This window comes from Grus americana, chromosome 5 (genome assembly GCF_028858705.1).
Source record: "Grus americana isolate bGruAme1 chromosome 5, bGruAme1.mat, whole genome shotgun sequence".
NCBI classification, from domain to species: domain Eukaryota; kingdom Metazoa; phylum Chordata; class Aves; order Gruiformes; family Gruidae; genus Grus; species Grus americana.
This window is the reverse complement of record NC_072856.1, coordinates 68,119,697-68,139,601: the sequence shown is the minus strand read 5'-3', so window position 1 is coordinate 68,139,601 and position 19,905 is coordinate 68,119,697. Positions and strand designations below refer to the sequence as shown.

The window sequence follows — 19,905 nt, the reverse complement described above, 5'->3', positions numbered from 1 at the left end:
TCAGGTAATACTCATACCAATACTATACCAGTAATCTGTATACTAAACTGGAAAAATACGTTTACGTAAAAGACACTAAGTCTAAAACCATGACAAACCTAGGAATTCAGTCGTATATTGTATTAAAAAAATTTTAAAGCTAAACACAGCCCTGAACTATTTAAGCACTATTAACACATCTGCATCAAACTCAAGACTGACAATACACACAGTATTAGCCTGCTCTGGTGGTACTTACCAAAGAAAGGCACACAGGGTGGATTGATTGACTTGAGCTTAGCTAAGTATTTTTTAAAATGATCTTGACTTAATTCTACTGCTTCATCCAAAACTCTTTTCTTTCTTTCCTGTAGTGCCTAAGTTGTCAAAGAAAAAAAAAAAAAAACAAAACCCAAAACAGGGATGCAAATCTTCTCAAAAGCATGGTTAGCAAAAACAAGGCAATTTCCTAGCTCTCTTAGCAAAACTTAGGGACTGAAATTCGGATTTGGAAGAACCTCTTTTTTTAAATGGTTTGCTCTGGACTACAGCACTATCAGTCCAACAATTTAGTCATGTGAATCATGAGGCTACTGTAAACACACTATTATTTTGTCTATCAACTTACAAGCACAATCCTGGTCTTTAATAAAATTTAAACATTTGATTTTGAATTTAACTTAAAGGCCTTGTACTACCTTTCAAAGACATACCAAACTCAAAACATTTTATTCATGCTTCTTTTTCTATCTTAGTCTATTTTAGGGAGGCTTTGCTGCCAAATCCTAGGCATTTCTTTTGGCAAGTGAAAAACAGAGTCAGTACGTGTATAGTAGCCTCTCTTCCTACTGTCCATCTCAACAGTTTCAGCAGCTATTTGTTTCTGCCTCTGACAATCTGAATTTTCCAAGACTTCTCTCACCCAAGAGAAGTTTTTGTGATCAACTGAAATCCAAGTTTTAGCTATCCCCTCCCCATGCCCCCAAACCCCCACGTTTCTTGTGTAGGTGGGAAATGCTGTTGTTAAAGTGTTCAGTACAGGATCCTCAGCCCTAGGATCCTCCTCATTCACACCCATACAATGCTGGACTGAAGCAACAGGCTCATTTCAGACAGGTTAACGAACAACGATCGAACGGCCATGGCATTTCCCCTTTTCGCGCTGAATACACGTGAGAAAACATCTGCTGAAAAGCTCCACTTCCCACTACAAACCCTTTGAGACACCCAGCCCACCTCTTTTGTTTTCTCATTAATAACGTTGACCATTTCACACTTGTTTTCCTCTATGAAAGCAGCGTGATATGGATACTATGGATTTCACTTCAGAAGTGAGATACACACATTTCTGGATTCTGATTTTTATTTTTTTCCAGAGCAATGCCCAGAACTTACCTCAAATGTGTGATCAAGTCTGTACACTGACACAGAGTTCATTGCACTGACAATCTCCAAAACACCATTGAAATTATTCAGATCTTGAAAAACCTGCAGGATTTCTATAATCCTACTCAGCACAGCCACTCGCTCTTCAAAGTTCTCAGTTTCCACAATGCACCTAATCAAAAGAGATAATTTGAGAAACACTGATAAATACAACCTGACATTTTGCTAGCTACTAAATCAAAAATTTCCAAGCAAAAACTGTACAGCACATCCAGTATGCACATTTTGGCACTCTCTCAAGCATCTCAAATACAAATTTATGTAATCTCATCTTACATATGTTCAAGTTGGAAAGCCAAGAAACATTCTTGGCATATCCTGTAAAATAATTAAGCAAACCCCAAGCGAGATCCAGGATAAGGAGGGTGACTCTCATGCCACCCTATCTACAGGGGCATTTAAAACTCACCAGCTCAGTATACACAGACAAGCTGCTACACCTTTCTGCTATAGCACTGGCCGTGTCCTCAGAATTACTTCATCACCTCACAGGAGGGACAGACATTAAGATAAGGGGACAGGCACAACAGTGCTTTCAGCAGAGACGCAGAAAAGCGGTGCTGAGCCCTGCACTGCCTTCCATACCTTCTCACGTACTGCAGAAGCATAAGGAGGACCCATGCTGGCCAAGTGGACGTAACTGGAAAAAAATCTCCTAGTCTCAGGAGGAGGGAGCATAGGGCATTGGCACGGCTTGCACCCTTGAACCAAAACTGAAATTACTGTAACACTCTGCAGCTATCTCAGGATTCAAGGCAACAGAAATCAAATGGCAGAAAAATGTTTCCCTCTGAATTTCAGTAGGAGTTAACGCATTACACTATCACCACCTGTACTTACTTTTCAAACCAAAGAGTAAGATTTGTAGTATGACGAATCATTTTCAATAGATTTGGGGAGTTAATTTCCTTATCTTCTTTAGTCCACACACTACCAACAAGTTCAGAAGGCTGTACTGCTCTGATAATGACAAAGCAAGATGGAGAAGAATGCTCAATACAAATAATAATTGTACATTCTGTGTTTGCATTAAAAGAGAATTTCTTTCCTTAATCATGACTTGATATCTCACAAATACAATCCAATCTACTGCAAAACAGTTACTTAAAGTAACTTTTTGACAAGTATATGACTATAGAAGGAAATACATTTTTATCTTAATTGAAATTGGCATTTTTGAATAAGCATTTTCAGATAAGAAAATTACCAAGGAGTAAGTTTAATTTCCTGAAAGCATCTTAAAGACAGTTACAATCTTTTTTAAAATAGGAAGCTGAAGGACTTTGAGCAATCTGCTGCAAAAGTGGCCTATTTCAATAGAAAACCTGCTGTCACTGAAGCACAAAAGGATGCTTCACCTTTGAGTTTTGTAGAGACCTTAAAGAATTTCTACCCAGCAAAACCTAGCTCTCAGATCCAGGCTAGCTCTATTTATCACAAGTAACAACAGAGCTAGGAAACAGCGGAGAACAGATGGTACCAGACAGAGAAAACTCTGCAGAATTAGATGAGAGGACCTTGGCGTACCAGTGCTGTGGTTATACGCATGTAACACCTGAGCCTTTGTTATAAAGGAAAGGAGCACGGACAATCATGTTCTCTTTTTATGAGGCAACAAACATTTCTTATTAATGTAACGCTAAGTTTGCTTTTAACAAGGAGACGATACAAGTTGGTATTACCTACTTATAATATGTTAGTGTCCTTCCTGTAGTTATTTATGTCATCAGAAGTCTGACATGGAGATGACTTTTTTTTTTTTTGTTTTACCTTGCATATTTTGGTATTGAACAGATGGGAAGAAAGCATCTTTCCATAAACTCTGAAAGTTGAAGGGACGTACTTTTGACCGATTCTATGAATTAAGTCTACTTCTTGCTCAAATAGTCTAAAAAAAGACATGTATTAATTCAATCCCTACCTATAAAGGTCGGACTCGAGAAGTGTCAGCTGTCGAGCAATTTCTATAGGGTGCAGAGTCATGAGGTCCAGTGTTTCGCTGTGCCCAACGCGCCAAATGTGCCACTCAATTGGGGGAGGTGGGCTCTCAAAGGTGATGTTGTGACTAATTCCATTTGCTTGAGCTTTCTTTCTCTTGATGATTTTAGCAATTGATTCCACCCACTTCTTCATGGATTTTCCTGCAAAACAGAAATCATAAACACCCCCCTTTTTTTAATATCAACTTAAATTACTTTTGATAATTTAGTAAAACCAATAAAAAAAATTGAACATCACTCAAAATTTTGCATTTCTGCAGGCAAATTAATTAGGTTTGTAGTTCCTTATTTTTTTTTCTTATGGGTTCTTGCACCTGTATCAGTTGGCAAACACAGACAGATGTGAACAAAATTTTGGGTGCCCAGTTGCATTTAACCACACGTACTGTCAGTTTTGGAGTGGAAAAAATTGACCTTGTATACACTGTACTTTACTTTTTCCCCTCAGCTGCAACCGTCTCACTTTGACTGCTACCTTCATCTACTTAGAGGAGAACTAAAAAAGTAAACAAGCAGCTTTGAGGGAGATCTTTGCAACGTGCTATACTAGCGCACTGCAGAACAAAAAGAATAGCAAAATACACGTTTACAATATCAGCCCAACATTTACAGGACACAAAACAGTGGACAAGGCAGGAAGTTCCTTCAGCAGTTCAAGACAACTAGCTTTTAAGAGACTAACCAAAATCGAATTATTCCTCTCCGGTCAGCAATAGTTAGCATAGAGACCTCTGCAAAAGATAAACTACCGTTCTCTGAGTTTGTCTCAGAATTATATTGCCCAATGTATGGTCTGGCAATCTGAAAAGTAAAGTCTAGAATTGCCAGGATAATGATTAAAATTGACACACCAACACTGTTGCCTTCCAGATTGGCCACCAAAAAAATCTGCTCGTTCATAAGGGATTGCTCCAGAGGAAGTGATACCAAATGGGTCAATCCTCTCCTAAAAGAATAATGATTTTCAGCTGGAACTTTCAATAAACGGGAAAAGAACAAGATGGAAAAACTAGACTTAGTAACCAACACGGAAGGAATTCTCTACAAATACAACATGGGGAGGAGGAAGGTAACAGTCTGAATTCTAGCAAGTCTACTGTAGACTCAGGCAAGGATGAACATTACTGTCCAGAAGTAAATACACTTAAGTTAAATACCATAATGCTTGAAGTAATTTTTGGTAGCTGTTTAGGCTCCAGGCCAAAGCTTGCTCATTTGAAGGAGAGTCTCATAAACAGCTCAATTAAAGGCATTAAAATTACTCATGTACGTAAAGATACTCTCATGCCTAAAACCAGCAGGTTGTACCAAAACGTGGAAGAACAACAGGACCAGCAATTACCATACCTCTTACGCTGGAAATAAACGTCTCCAATCTCTCTAGTAATTCCAGATCTCTTTCAAAATCGTAAAAATGGTGCTCTACCCAGTGACGAAAAACATTTAATATTCTGAGGAAGGAGAGAAAAAAAAATATTATGTTTGTTTCTAAGGACTTCCAGGACTCATCCCATGTAAACACTAAATGAAAGGCTATTCTACAAAAGGTGCGTTACAGATTCACGTAGCTGATGACTATCAACATACACATAGACAAAGGGGCAGAGCAAAGGCTAAGCACGGCACCAGTCCCCAGGTATTTAAAACCTTACTTTCCAGTCTTAGCATATATAGAGTTTGGTGGGGTTTTATTAATCTTATATAAAGAATGTTAATGTTGAGGTGGTTTCAGAAGAGGAAAAAACTTATCAAAATCATATAAAATGGGTATTTCTAATGTAATTTTCTGATTTTTTTTAAAACTAAAAAAGCTAATTAGAATCTCCCATTTGGTAAGAAACAAATTTGTAAAAGTTTCTTTCCTATACAGCTTAGAAGTTGTTGCAAGTGTACTGTCCTACTCTTACAACTTTTTAATTCCATGGCCATACTAGATCCAGTACTTCCTTTAAGGACAACACTAAACTTTCGCTAGATTCTTCTCAATACTTTCTCAAACAGACCACTAATAAACAAGCCTTTAAAAGTGAACTACGACTGCTCTTCTGCCTTCTACTCTTAGGATACATCAGAATAAAAACTTTTTTGCCTCTTCCTCAGGTAAAGAAGTTGAGCTCACACCTCAAAACTTTTGATTTATCAGGGCGCACCGTATCACCTTACCTGAAGGGCGAACAAAAATCTCCTACATCAACTAGTACAACAGATTTTCCCTGTGCCGATCCAACAGGTGGGAGAGGACGATGGGGTTTATGGTCGAGGAGGAGGACATGGTTACAGGAGGAGGAGATGGTTACAGTGAGATGTGGTTACGCCTGCCCCGTTGCCTTTGCAGAAGTGGCTCAGCTGTATGCAGAGCGCTGCTGAACTCCCCCACTCTTCGCAGCTCAGGATATGAAGGTAAACCAGTGCTAATTGTGTCTCAGACTAATGTTTGCGGTGGCTCATCCCCGTAGAGTGGGGGCAAGAACATCTGAGAGGGACAGGACAGACAACTGATTGTAATCTACCAGTCTGTTGTGAGTCAGAGCACTAAAGAAGTTGGCTGGTTTAGCTTAGCCAAATGAAGGCCACTCTGCATGAATACATGGAGGAGTTAAGTAGTTCTCTTCCCAGTGTATAAGTTAAAGAATAAGGTTTATCCCACGAAAGAATGGCTACACAAACAGATAATTTAGGCTGGAAATCAATGACAGCTTGTAACCATCAAAGGAGTGAAGTTTTGAAACAAGTTCCCAGTAGCAGTAATACAGGATCTTATCTAACCAGCCTGTGCCTTTTTGGCATCATAGTAGGAATACTGAAAAAGCAAGAAAGATCGCCTGGTTCTGCTGACTGCATTTCCAGCTGAGCGCCTCCTCTAGTCAAAGACATTACTGTTTCCCTGCCTGTGTACTGCACAGCATGTCTATGGCATTTTCTACAAGATGGGGAGTAAGTGCTGGGAAGGGAGGGAGGGAGGGATGAGCATTTTCACATTCTCCACCTTCTTCCCCAATCTCAGATCCAAGTAGAGGTCAATGCTACTAACAATACCAGAATTTACAAAGTGCTTGGCGCATCAACCTAACAGCTCAAATTCAGGCACCTATTTTCAACTGTAACATGGTTAAGAGTTTCAAGCTACTAGAAACATGTAGCATCTCCTAAATTCAAAGATTAATTATAAACCACAGAAGGGTGTGTGTTAAATAGCAGCTTTAAACCACACATCTCATCAAGCAGGCACCAGTAAGGGGACTCAACTCACCAACCATAGCACGAATTAGGCAGCAAAGGGTAGCTGTCATGGTAAGAGGTATCCTAATGTCTCAAACAAGGAAAGAAACCAGCAACCAAAACCAAAGACCCTGAAAACTTTGGAACAGGGCACAGATTTCAAACAGCTCAAAGATAACACATGGAGACAAAAGTGCTAAATTGGTTTTGGAAGTTAATAGCAAGAAACATGGCTAACTGCTGCCTCAGGTTTGAGCTCATTGGTAACCATATGGCAGTCAGCAGTGCTGCAGGAAGATGCATTTGTACCATGCGAAGGGGCACTGTGAGGAGGTCCCCAAGCCTAGTTAGTAGAGCAGGCTATAAAAAAAGCAACAAAAGCAAGACAACAATATTTAAACTCTTGAGCCAGTTATGTCACAAAAGCTCATTCTGTGTTAGTGAGTTTCTATGGCTCTGTAGGCACCTATGTGGATGGAAGCAGAAACAGTTACCAGAAGACAGCAAGCTGCAATCAGGAAAGTTTGTGCGGAGAGGCAGCACGTGAAGCTCTCCTGAGAACTGATAGCTCTGGAGACTAGTAGTCCTGGTAAACCCACAGCAGCTGATAAATCTGTGCAAGGCCATGCGCGCACTCAAGTATCAAGGTTACACTGAGGTTGTATAACTTGGACCACATCCAAGAAGGTGGTGGCCGCTATATATCAACAAAAACTACAGTATTACATACATACATGCTTATCGTCTTTATTTTTATATACGTGCACAGGTATCTGATGAAAATGGGACCCCTAAGTGACTTTCTGAACACCTCCCTTGAAGGTACTGGCATGTCAGTACGACCCTTCACTCTCCAAAAAGGTAACTACAAATGACTGTGTGGGGTAACAAATAACTAAGGGTACTGTGTTTATAGTATCTGCTGTTAATAGTAACATCTTGATGCTACTAATAAAAACAGTTTAATGAATAAAAGTTGTTCTAGCAAATATTGGTTGTGATCTGTGTCTCCTCCTGACTTGATCCTCTATCAGGGAAACAATTACCCTCATTCATGCTAGAAACACTTAATTGTTCCCCAAGTTAGCTTGGTCAGCACGACCTTGAAGATTCACTGCAGCCCGTTGCAATGCGCAGTACAGACAAGAGTCTCCCTGTCTGTGTGCAAATACATCAACGGCGCTGGGAAAGGGAGTAAAATACCAGGATTGAAAAAAAATTGGAAACAGAGAAACTATCTTCATAGGGCCTGTTAACAAGGAATCCATTCAAAATGCAGTCAGAAACACTTTCAGTTGTATATCTCTCACCCACACCCACTTTACATAGCAGCCATACAGCGTTCTTGTGGGTGGTGATCACAGCTGTGAGCAGCAGAGAACCAAAGTACAGTTGCAACAACAACAGAAGTCAATATGACTAATGAGAACATGATTTGGGATATTAGTCTGGTTGCAGACAGTGATAAGTCCCTACTTGACAGCACAGCAGTCTCCAAAAGAGATTACTGTCTTCAGGATCACCATATAATCAGTGAACTAAAATCTGGCTTTAACAGAACAAGTTTAAAAGCAAATAAACCTGAGTTGTACTGGCTGGACATATTCCTTGCGAAATCGCTTAAGGTCTGCGCTGATAGGCTGCTCTCCTTTCTCGATTGCCAGCCTGTCTGCTTCAGTAGGCTCAGGCTCTGGGATTTCAAACCTATGAATAAAAGCACCAAAAAACCGATGGCAATTAAGATAAAACACAAACCCTTTATGTAGGACATGAAGAGCAACTGTAGTTAAAAAAATTCAGTGTGGCGAAACTCAACCACTCATCTAACATCCAGTTTGCCTGGAATTCCCTCCTCCCCTCGCTATGTACTGCTAACACACCCAGCTCTCGCCCTGGTAATTCGCTAGTTCTCTGGTCATCACAAGATGTCTAGACTAGGATATAAGGTTTTTAACTACCTGCTAGCTTGATTAAGTGATTAGAAGAAAGCTTAAGAGCAGCTTTATCACACTGTATTAAAATGTTGTTTACATCAAAAGTCTGTGCCTTTCAAACAAACTGCGTAGAATGTTTCCATTTTTATTTGCATCAAGACTCAGGCATACTCAAATACACTCCATGATCAAGTTAAGCAGTTCAAAACATTACCACCCCACAGCTGAGGCACATCAAGTGCTCTAGCTAATACTTTATTCAGGTAACTAATTTAACAAACTGGGAAAAGGAAGCTTGCATTAAAAACTGGCATCGCTGTATCCCGTTTCAAAAGTTCCTGGTTTATGAACTTCACTAAAACATGTGCCACATGGCACTAAGAACCTGAGCGGGAAAGGAGCAAGTAAATGCACGCAAAGAATTTCAGTGTCTTCAGGAAGGGTGACCATGACTTACCTTTCAATCAGTAAACTCAGCAGTTCCTGGGGCTTGCAAAAGGAGCGGTACGTAGTAAGGAAAGTACGTACAAAATTAGGATCTGTAAAGATAGAATAAGAAAGTGATGGAGTAGGGATTTTATCCAATTGCAAAATATCAGAAATAAAATACCAGTATACTCACAGAAAAAGTTGGAAGTGCAGAAAATACACTAAGATTGTAAGTCAAGCACTGTAATGTGAAAAATACCAGAAATGATACTGCTTGTGAAATTTTCATTTGGTTCTTTGATGCATTTTCCCTGTAGAAGTATTCAACTGCACATACGATGTTCTCTCAAAAACTGTCTTGGTCTTGGCACATGAAATGGCATATGCTGCCTGCATATACAGCTATTCCATGGTTTCATAAAGCCAAAGAAAACACAGTAGAACTAGGCTGTCTACTCTCCCGACATCAAAACTACCTATACCGCCCTGACAAAACGTTTGTCTTACCTGTTTTTAACAAATCTCCGGCAGTGGGGCCTGCACGCTTGCCCCAGCCACACCGCTGCAGCACACAAGCACCCTCGGCAGGGAAAAACAAGCAGCGGAGGCCTTGCAAAGCAAAGACCTGCAGCAGCTCCAGCCAGTGCATCTCCACAAGCCACCACACCTCCCTCCTCCTGTTTCTCACCACTACCGTAGGTGTGTTACCGTGAGACATGCCTATCCGCAAGCTACCATGCGTTTTATTGGGCTTCCTCTGCTATATTCCGAGCATTAAAGGAGAAATATTGTTCCTTTAATTTCTTTTAATGCCACTCTCTCATACAGAGTGAATAATCACTTCACTGTGCGCCACGAAGGGTCATCGTCGGGTCCCAATCCTGACATCCCTGCAGCAGATCCCCTCACAGGGGTAACAGCGGCAAGACGCTGCTGCTGTGTGGCATGCTGAAATACAAGAAAACCAGGCCTAGAGAAATACGGGCACATACGCTCACTCAGAAGTGCAGACTTTGGGTTGTTGGGAGCTTCTTTTTTCTCGCTGTTCTGTAAATAGCCTTGAATCTGTCAGTATTAGGTGCAGGTAGCTTACACTAGCAGTCTTCAACATGTGGGCAGTGAATTTCTTCCAATAAGCCCACAAAAGATTAAGACAAACACTGCTTTTAAGGAAGCTTCAATTCCCTGCAGAGCACTGCTCAACATTTTTAAGGGATCCATATATAGGAACATGCTTCCAGGCTAAAAGTAATAGTGCTCTCATTCTCTGATAATGCTGCTGAGTTTGCACCCTCATCCTGCACTGGCCTGTTCTGCTTCCACGTCACATCGACATTCGCTCTTCAGTAGTATTTACGACATTTTAGAAGTAAATCTTCCTCTTACCACTGACCAGGCAGGTAATATCTCTGCTCTGCAGACAAGATCTGCAATTCTCTTAAAATGGGAGCTGCCACTCTGCTCTCCAACCTGCGTACGTTCCTTTACATTATTAAATTATTTATTTTTGTAAAGACATTCTCAATAAAATAGAAAATACAAGCAAAGTGCTACTAATGGCCCGCGATTTAAATTCCAGAGTTTATTAACTCTGCGTCTGCTACTTCCTGTGGTGTCCTGGTATTAACTGGGTTCTTCCTTGAGCTGACAGAGGTCATTCTGCGAATGCAGAGCCTGCGCACAGCAGCAAAACCCACTTCAAACAATCTGAAACTAATGCAAACCTACAATAAAGTGACAGTTAAAAAAAAAAAAATTGTATCTCGATCTAAACACAAGCAACAAGCATCACTAAGATCTCCTGAGAGGCCCTCCACGTGCTGTTAGTCATCGAAATGCCCTTGTGGAGGCTGAGGGAGAGGATTTTGTTAGTCTTGGCTCCAAATGCTGTTTGGAAAAAGCGCACAGAAACCCAAGAGGCAATGCTTTCATTGAAGATTCCCAAGGCCAAAGTGGCAAGTACTTGTGCTACACAAACTGAAGTTATACTATCAAACTAATGCTCACAGACACCAGTTCATTCAGGAAAAGAGCTAAGTTTAGAAGTCACTGAAACCCATCACATTTTAGAAATAGATGACTTGGGACTCACAGACACCACAACTGATGATTACTTGCATACCAACTAGTTGCATCAATACTGAGCTTCAACGTGGGAAATACTATTTTTCTCCACACTATCTAGCCTTAGTTTTACAAAAAAGACTCTCTTAAATACCAGGCAGTTTTGTTAAAAGCACAAAGGAGACCATTACTATTTGAGAAATTCTACAAAATTGCACACCACTTCCACCAGCACCCTTGGTCAGCTTCACTGCATCCCCTTTCAGTGCATGCTTTTCACCCCAAACCCAAGATCCAACGTTTTCATCAAAGTCTGAAGGATGCCAGTTGCGATTTGCATCTTTTTCGAGTGAGGGACTACACAAAGCGGCAGGTCGAAGTATAAGAAATGTAACCTCCAACCTTTTCGGTCTCAGGAAACACACTAGTGGCCCCTATTAGACCACTGGTACTTTGCGGGGGGCTTGCATACCCAAAATTTTCTTAGAGCTTTGCCAGCAAAGCCAGTTGATTTAATAATACTGGGGTTTTTTTCTGCAAATCTTGCTTTAAACTATACGCAGAAAAACCCCCAAACAGACAAAAAATAAAAGGATTCATTTCATCACCCATACAAGCACAACCTCAAAAACCAGACATATAACAAACTTAGAGGATACCTGCATACATATGGTACGTTAACCTTTCAATTAATTTCACAACCGTTCCTCCTTTGATGATAGGAATGCCATTCCTGCTTTGCAAGTTGTCCTCAAAAACGATGTTATCCTCTGAGTCTTCCACTACAAAACGATACACGTTTGGGCTGGGCAACCTCAGTGGCTGCTCATTCTCTTCCTGCAGTAAGACTGAATCAAGCATCCTATCCAGAGTACTGCGATACTGGAGGGAAATCAGAGCAGCCATCCAATTACTCTTTTCTTCAGCAGACCTGGCAGCAAACAGTATACTGTTTTCATCTTTAGACACCAGTTCAAAAGCATGTTTGTATTCAGATGTGTCATCTTTATCAATAATCTGTATTTTCCTCATGAGAATTTTTTCCTTCAGTCTATACTCCGCGTTGCTGTAACCAGGAAGCCGTGATTGACCATGATTAGTTTTACAGCTGATCATTAAACCATCAAAGAGAAAGATGTGGCGTTCATGTTTGGCTCCTATTTTCGTCAAGCCACCTTCCATTATGAATTCATTACAGCACTGCCCAATATCTTTGCCTTCCCAGCCATCAATATTTTTCTGGATTTCATTCATTTTCTTGATGGCCAAGTGCTTGCTTCTTATTTGTCGGTTATAGAAGCGACAGACTGGCTCCCTTGAATGAATAAAAGAAAAAGTCACGATGGGCAGATTACACATTTGCCATCCCAAGAGACCAAAAAAAAAAAAATCAACTAAATTAATTGCTTGTATCAATATTTCTTTGCCCTAAATATGCCCTAACTGAATTTAGTGTTCCAAATAAACCACATGCACTGCTTTGGCTAGGGAAAGAGTAAGATATCGACATTATTCATAGAAGTGGACTGTGAAGGTTTTGGGCTGCTGCTCCATTTACAATGAAAACTGGCACAAAGACATGCCTTAAAAAGGAAATACACACATTATCTAATAAGAAAAAAAATTTTATCTCCCTCTCTGCCAGCTTTGGGAAAGCAGGATAGTTCTGTGGATTATTTATTACCCAGGCCGACGTCTTGGGGAGTGTTTGCTGTAAATGCGCTCCATGCTGCACTGCAGATTCAGAAGAGCAGTAATGGCTTGTTTTAAGCACTCCCGATCCTCTTCATCTTCACTGCATTCCTGCAATTGCTGTGACATAACAAACATTTTTCTTTCAGATTTCTCTGATTTACAGAAGGGTAGGAAGACTGACAAACATTCTTACACAGTATTAACAGTGTCTTCAAGTCCACAAGAGAGTTATTACTAGAAGCACACTCAAAACTCGCTATGCACGTAACTAAAAACATTTGTCAGATATTCAGGGCAAGGCAGTAGATACACAACAGAAGAGAGCAGGATGGAGTTTCGAAAGATAACTCTTTACCCTTTTAATGCAAGCCAGTGCTCATTGGCAGATGTTTCACAACTGATTTTGTTAAATAGTTTGGAGGTTTGAAATAGCTGAGAATGAAATGCTGACTTATGTAACTACGCGTAATATTCTTCAATGAGTCAATTAATCTCAACATTTCCGAGAAAATTTAAAAGACAGAGTGACCAAGATTCTCTCTTTGCTTCTTACCATTCTAAATTCTGCCATCTTCAGCAAACTCATCTACTTCAAGAAGAAATATCAATTTTGTGTGATGCGAGCTAACGTAGTAAAAAAAAAAAAAGCCTGAAATTCACTATTTGCTACTAATAGCAAAATGTAAAGACAGTGAGAATCAGCGTATTTCCTTTTTATAAAGACTCAGTCCATCTCTACTACTAGGCAGAAACTTCTTGAACTGGGAAATTCAACAGGCTTTCATATCATCTCCATACACTTGGTAGCAATATACTCTGAGCAAAGCCTATTCACAGAGTTCCTCTTTTGGGTTCTCTAAGGTGATCACTCCGAAAATACTACTGGTATAAACAAGAGGGATTTTTCTTTTTAGCCCCTTTCATGTTCAAGATCATATGAATTTTTTTAAAGAAAATTCAAGCAAGTAGATTGGTGGGCAAAATCAAGACAATAAGCCACGCAGTTTTGGATAAACTCTGTTTTACCTACATACTTTAAGAGAAATCTTACTTACAATCACTCAGCATGGCAGAAGCCTTCTTTTCCTTTCCCCACTATGTTCCCTCAGCAAGGATATGTAGCTTCCTCTAAAAGTAATTGAGAGAACAGGATTTGACCAGATTGGTCCACTCTCTTCATGTAATTCTAATTACTAATTTTTTTATTTTTCACATGCCCAAAAACAACCTTCATCTTGCATATTAGAGAAATGAAAGTTTCACGGCCAAAAATTTCTGGGAAGTTTATGAGCTGAGGAACAGCACAGGGAAGGGAAAAATAAGATGTCTACCTCCGTGGAAACCTTTTTTTTCCTTACTATCAGCCACAGAAATGCAAAGAACGTAAAAGTGGCATGAAAAGATGACAAGTGCAAAACCCTAAAGGTGGGAAAAGCTAGCGAGTTTGATAAAATACACTTTCTCATCACATGTCCTGAGCAGAATTTCTTGCCCACTCTTTCCAAAGGGAGCTGTGTTTGTCAGTTAACAGACATCAAATGGTGTGTTTTGCTTTTTTTGTATTAAAAAAGAAAAAAGTAATCTAATCCATTTGACCACCTTAATGTATAGATTCCTGAAGATCAGGCAGATTACCTGAAGTGCATCTCATTCTCTGTAATCACTGGACTAACATCTGCTTTTCCAAATGCCAGTTCTGAACAAGCACCTTTCCGATTAAACTGTAGATGCAAAAGCATAACATGCTTGCTAGACAGAGAAAACATGTAAATCTTTACAAAAGGGAAAAGGGGGTCCTGCTTATGCCAGGTACATTTAAAATACCAGTGATGCTAAAGCAAGTATATTAACTATTCACATTATTGCACGGAAAACCATCAGAAAATAGTAATGAAGAACACTGATCACTTAAAAAAAGTTATACCATGGTGATGCCATAGAACACTGACTGGGGATTCTCTCTCTGTCAGTGGCTGTCAACGATTAGGTAACAGCAGAAAAGATCAAAAGGCAGAATCTCATGTATTTTAGGTTGCTTGATAACAACACAGCGAGTCACATGCAAGAATTAGGGATAATCTTCTGTCTGTGAGTCACATGAGAAGGAAGGATACACTCTATGGTCTGTAGAGGAAAGCCTTCCTGGACTTGAAGAGACCTCTGCTTACCTTCAGGATTTAATGCTCTATCTAACTGGATGGGTGATATGACCACTTGAGCTCTTTGCACTGCATTCAACGAATACTGTTTCCTGGAACGCTGGTATCAACAGACACATTTATGAAAACATACCCGGAGCTGGGAAGTCTGTTGGAACACTAAGCTCTCCTCCACACTGCCAGCAATAAGGTGTTCATGCTTGGAAATGTCAAGCATAGTGTTTTAAACCTGAATACTCTGGCAATCAATTAAAGATGTCACAGTCAGAATATATTTGGGTTACCTGATCGCAAGATCTAACAACTTTTGATCACTAGCACAATTTTTTCCTACAAGAGAAAAGTTTTATTTCTTTAGTGTGACTTCCTTCAACCTTTGCCTCCTTGGTCATTCCAAAAGAACCTACGGCAGGTTCATTTGCTGTCAATACTTGAACAAGCAATCAACATTCAAGTGACATCAGGGCCTGCCCTCTGACTCAAGGTGTTTAAAGGCAATTTCCTGATGACCTCTATACAGCTGCTAATAAAAGCAGACAAATCCAACAAATTTACCATGGGGGTCCTCAACGACATCCAACCCTTGTGCCTCTTGCTTAGGCCAAGAGGAGGCTCTGGTGCAGAACCTGCATCAGAGGCTGCACAAACAGCTTTTTGTACCAAGGAGAAAAGTTCTGCAGCTTGAAAGAATTTTCAAGCCTTTCGCATTTTCATTTCATTCATTTTAGTTTTGCTATCTTGCAAAAAAGCAACCATTGAGGTCTGTGGTTCTGTAAATCACTCATTATTTAATTTCCCTCCCGATTCAGTAAGGTTTTTTTGCAACTTTCTTTAGGAGCAACAGTCGCAATCTCATCTTCTCTCCTTATTGAAGCCACGAAAATATTTTGAGTATTCTGTTGCTTTACTGCTTCCATTTTTGCTAAGTCTTTTTTGACCAAGTTTCCTAAAGACAAATACAATGGTAACAGGGGAGCAGTACCAACAGTTTATAATACATTAATATTGTTGAATAAATACTTTCTGTATCTCTAAACACTCTGCTTTTTAAAAATACTGCTGTAAATTTAGGATGTTTTCAAAATACAACATAAAATTCAAATTTTAAAACTGCAACTGAAGTGATCACAAGAAGACTCTGTTTATCATTATTCACTACAGAATGGTATTTGAGATCTCTGCTCTGTTCTACGCTCACAAGGTTAGAAAGACTTGTGACAGACAGCCAAGTGTCAGCCTCTGCAGCTGAATTCTAATTCGATTCAGAAATCTTGTATATTGTGGATAAAGGTCATATTTCATCATTTTCACTACTAAAATTCCATAGTGAAAAATGGTATCATACAATACTATATTTCATGCATCATCCTGTGGTATAATCCAAGTTAAAAACAAATAAAAGAAAGAACTAAATGCTATTGCACTCTCTGCCAGACTTTATTCTTCAAAGAGATGAGGCAATTTAAAGAATGTGCATGTATAACCTGATCCTATCAATATTAACTGCAGTTATGAGCACACTCAGAGTCCCCAAGAGACAGAAAACTCAGGCAGCACTACAGATTTAAGACAGGCTATCAAAAACAAATTATCTTCTCTGTGCCATGGTTTAAAACATAAATAGTAACCACCCTTTCCTGTCCCTGAAGAAAAAACTACCAAGTTTGCATGCAAAGCATTTAATCTTAAATTTTAAAACCACACAAGACAAAACTCTGCTCAATAAGGCAGCTTTGTTAATGTTTCTCTAAAAAAAGGGACAAGGACAAACACTACGCAGCTTGTAAAATCTGCTAAATGTTTATATTCTACCAAAGCTGCGGCGTATGATTTCATTCTTTAATTTCATCCTGATCCACTCCGTTTCCCAACTTTAAAGACACAATGGGTCATTACTTAGCTTGACCTTCAGCATAATACAGGTCACTAATCCAATTATGTCTTTTAAACATGAAAGAAGAACATTTTAAGAAGTTCCAGAGAATTATCATACTCAACTGACCCTTATGGAAAGAGAAGTTACACTATTTTGAAAGAGAGATGTATTTAAGAAGCTATCAGTGCTCCCTTCACAGTAAGGCTGGCAGAACAGTGCCGTGCTTCTGCTGTCACCCTTTAGTCCTTTGATCAGATTATTTTCATTTGGAAGTTGTCCTTATAGAAACATAAGCTTTATGAAGGCAAATATTAAAACTACGGCAATGTAAAGTTTCTGTTCTCAATAGAGACAGTGCAGTAATCTAGAGAAAAGTTCACTGACCGCTAAGGTTGTTTTGGGTTGGTTGGTTGGGTTTTTTTAAGCTTTGTTAACTTTTTTCTAAACTGACTATCAATAGAAATGCTTAGACTTAAAATTTATTGAGACCACTTCGATTTAAATCTTTCTACAAAATACTGGTCATTCATACATTGCGGATGTGTGGTTCATGGGTCAAAAGAAATCATCCTTATTTTTACTTATCTAAATCAGGCTATGTGAAAAATCACAGCAATCATAATGAAAACAAAACAAGACTGAACTTAAAAAAAAAAAAGAAAAAATGAATACATGCCAAATATCAATTACAGACCTAGTATTAAAACAATTGCTATTTTTTGGCTTGAGATTCTTTTGAGAAAATTTTATATTGTATTATACGTAAGTTCTATGTTGCAAAGTTTCCTCTTCTTCCTCCATATAAGTAAATCCTTTGAAATACAAAGGAAAACCATGTAACACACCTGTACCACACTCCTAGTATCACTTTTTATATTGAGAACTTAGAAGTGCGTTTTCTGTTGCTATTAACAAAATGTCAGCTATAGCCACAGGATATTTCACCTGTTAAATTTAAGTATATCCCAGGTAGTTAATAATTTACTTACCCTTATAAGTATTACAAACTTTCCCAACACAATAGGGCAAACAGAAACTTTTTTTGCATTACCCTCAGCTACTTAAAACCAGCTCCGATCTAAGTATTTTTCAAGATGCTGCATTTTCTACAGCAACACTATTTTTTCTTATTCAAGCACGACTATTATAGATCTCAGATGTTACATTTCTGCTGACTGCTGGCCTCTCTTCTCATAACTCACAGCAAAAACATTTGCTTGTAAGCAAAAAGATACACGGTTAGTTACTTTTTGGCTTTTAGCTGTTATAGCCAAGGGAAATATCTTACTGATGTGAACCACCTTGCTAGTGCACATCAGAATAAAATATGTGCAAGGTGATCTGTGTTCAAACCAATAGAGGCTGTTCTAAAATACGTAATGCCTCAACAGGCAGAACTGCTCATAAATATGGGCTTGACGCCAGCCTCAACAACTGGGATGGTAAGACCCCTGAAACAGGTCCCACAGGAATAACTCTTTATCATCAAAATCAGAGTTCCATAAAGCCTGACATTTCATCAATGTCATTTATTAGAAGATAGAAAATAAGAAAGTAACTGCTTATTTTTATTCCTCCTTAATATGGAGAAAGTGTTGTATGCCACAAAAAATGGTATTTTTTGCTGTATCTCTTCCGTTTAGGACTCAGGACAAATGGTTTAACATTAAGAACAGATTATTTTGACTCTGCTGGAAGGAAGTGCCTCCCCAAGCCCCAGAATAAGATCAGCTGAGCTGCAACTGGAGTGTAACTTGACACTAAGAATACCGATCTGAGTTATGCTTCGAACGAAAAATTCAGAACTTGAGGAAAGAAGAAATTAGATTTGCATATTAAATTTTTAACTATATTAGAACTCAAGTTCAATAAAGTTTTGTTTAATAAAATATAGTTACTTCAAATGTTCATATCGGAGCAATAGATGCTTTTCAAGTTTTTTTACATTATTTTGCTTTTCAGACATGCTAACTGGTGTCAAAATAATGTTTTCATATCTTTCTATTTTCAGAAGCAGTAAATAAAATCTAATCGCCTATTTAAAAGCTCACATTCTCCACATTAAGAAATGTTTTTAGGAGGAAACAAGAGCATGGCTTCATTTACCTGTAGTAATTCAAAGTAGTGCAAACAATGGTAAACTGGGATAAGCATCAGTCGTGGGAGAACGTATCGTACAGCTTCTTTAAATCCTTCAGCAGTAGACTGAAAAGGAAAAATAAACAGGATTACTTGCACTGAAATACTCAAACTGGGACTGGACAAGGCCCTGAAGTCAGCACTGCTTTGAGCAAGATGGTTGTGATAGACACATTCAGGGTGTCCCTTCCTATCTACATTACTCTATGCTTACATGTAGTAGTAAGGAAGACAATAAAGCTTGCAAAAACATTTTTGTCTAATGAGACTCTTTGTAAGATTTAGAGACACATAAATGCTCTGACATCAAGCAAAGAACCTGTAAACACCCTCTTCCAGGCACTGCAAGCCCCCTTTTCCACCAACAGCTTTGGGTGGATGTTGATGCATACTCACTAATGAAGCCACAGCTCTGAACACAGCCCTAACCCCCCAGTGACCGGTGGCCCAATCTGCCTCCTTAATCAGCTGAATGGTCCCTATTTTTGCCAGAAGCAGCAATTCAAATATAAGAAGCTAGAGGACCAAGTTACCCACAAGTCATTTTATAAGCATCCTTTAATTCACGTAGGGGTGCTCGTATTGCAATCCCTAGCACCTTTGTATTTCAGCACTGTCTGCAGAACTCAGTTAACAGCATTAGTTCAAGGTGAGACAACACCTAAAAATAATGCACTGTCTATGGCTAAGCTGCATGTCTTATTCCCCACTCAACAGCCACATCCCAGAATGCAGAAAATGCTTGAATATATTTTGAAAAAAGCTCATACCCATTTCCAAAACAACATGTATTTACCCTGGGCCGCAGTTTGCTGCAGAATTTAAAGAAACCACTGGAATGTTAAAGACCAGTCAGGACTCCCATACAATCTAATAAACTTGTCACCAACTTCCCTCTAAAGTCCTCTCCTCCTAACTATGTATGCCGTGCTTCAATTTACATCCTATATACCACAGAAATATGG

General features: G+C 39.2%; 1 protein-coding gene across 1 annotated transcript in view; it reads right to left on the bottom strand.

The window, feature by feature from the left end:
• SOS2 (SOS Ras/Rho guanine nucleotide exchange factor 2) overlaps positions 1–19,905 on the bottom strand; it is a 55,202-nt gene that overhangs the window by 7,894 nt on the left and 27,403 nt on the right. The window contains exons 8-17 of the mRNA XM_054827322.1: positions 18,908–19,006; positions 12,756–12,883; positions 11,731–12,386; positions 9,036–9,117; positions 8,226–8,348; positions 4,773–4,876; positions 3,347–3,566; positions 2,266–2,385; positions 1,375–1,537; positions 239–356 (exon numbers count right to left, since the gene is read on the bottom strand). Of these exons, the coding sequence (XP_054683297.1) occupies positions 239–356; positions 1,375–1,537; positions 2,266–2,385; positions 3,347–3,566; positions 4,773–4,876; positions 8,226–8,348; positions 9,036–9,117; positions 11,731–12,386; positions 12,756–12,883; positions 18,908–19,006 (1,813 nt within the window). The remainder of the gene's footprint in view (positions 1–238; positions 357–1,374; positions 1,538–2,265; positions 2,386–3,346; positions 3,567–4,772; positions 4,877–8,225; positions 8,349–9,035; positions 9,118–11,730; positions 12,387–12,755; positions 12,884–18,907; positions 19,007–19,905) is intronic.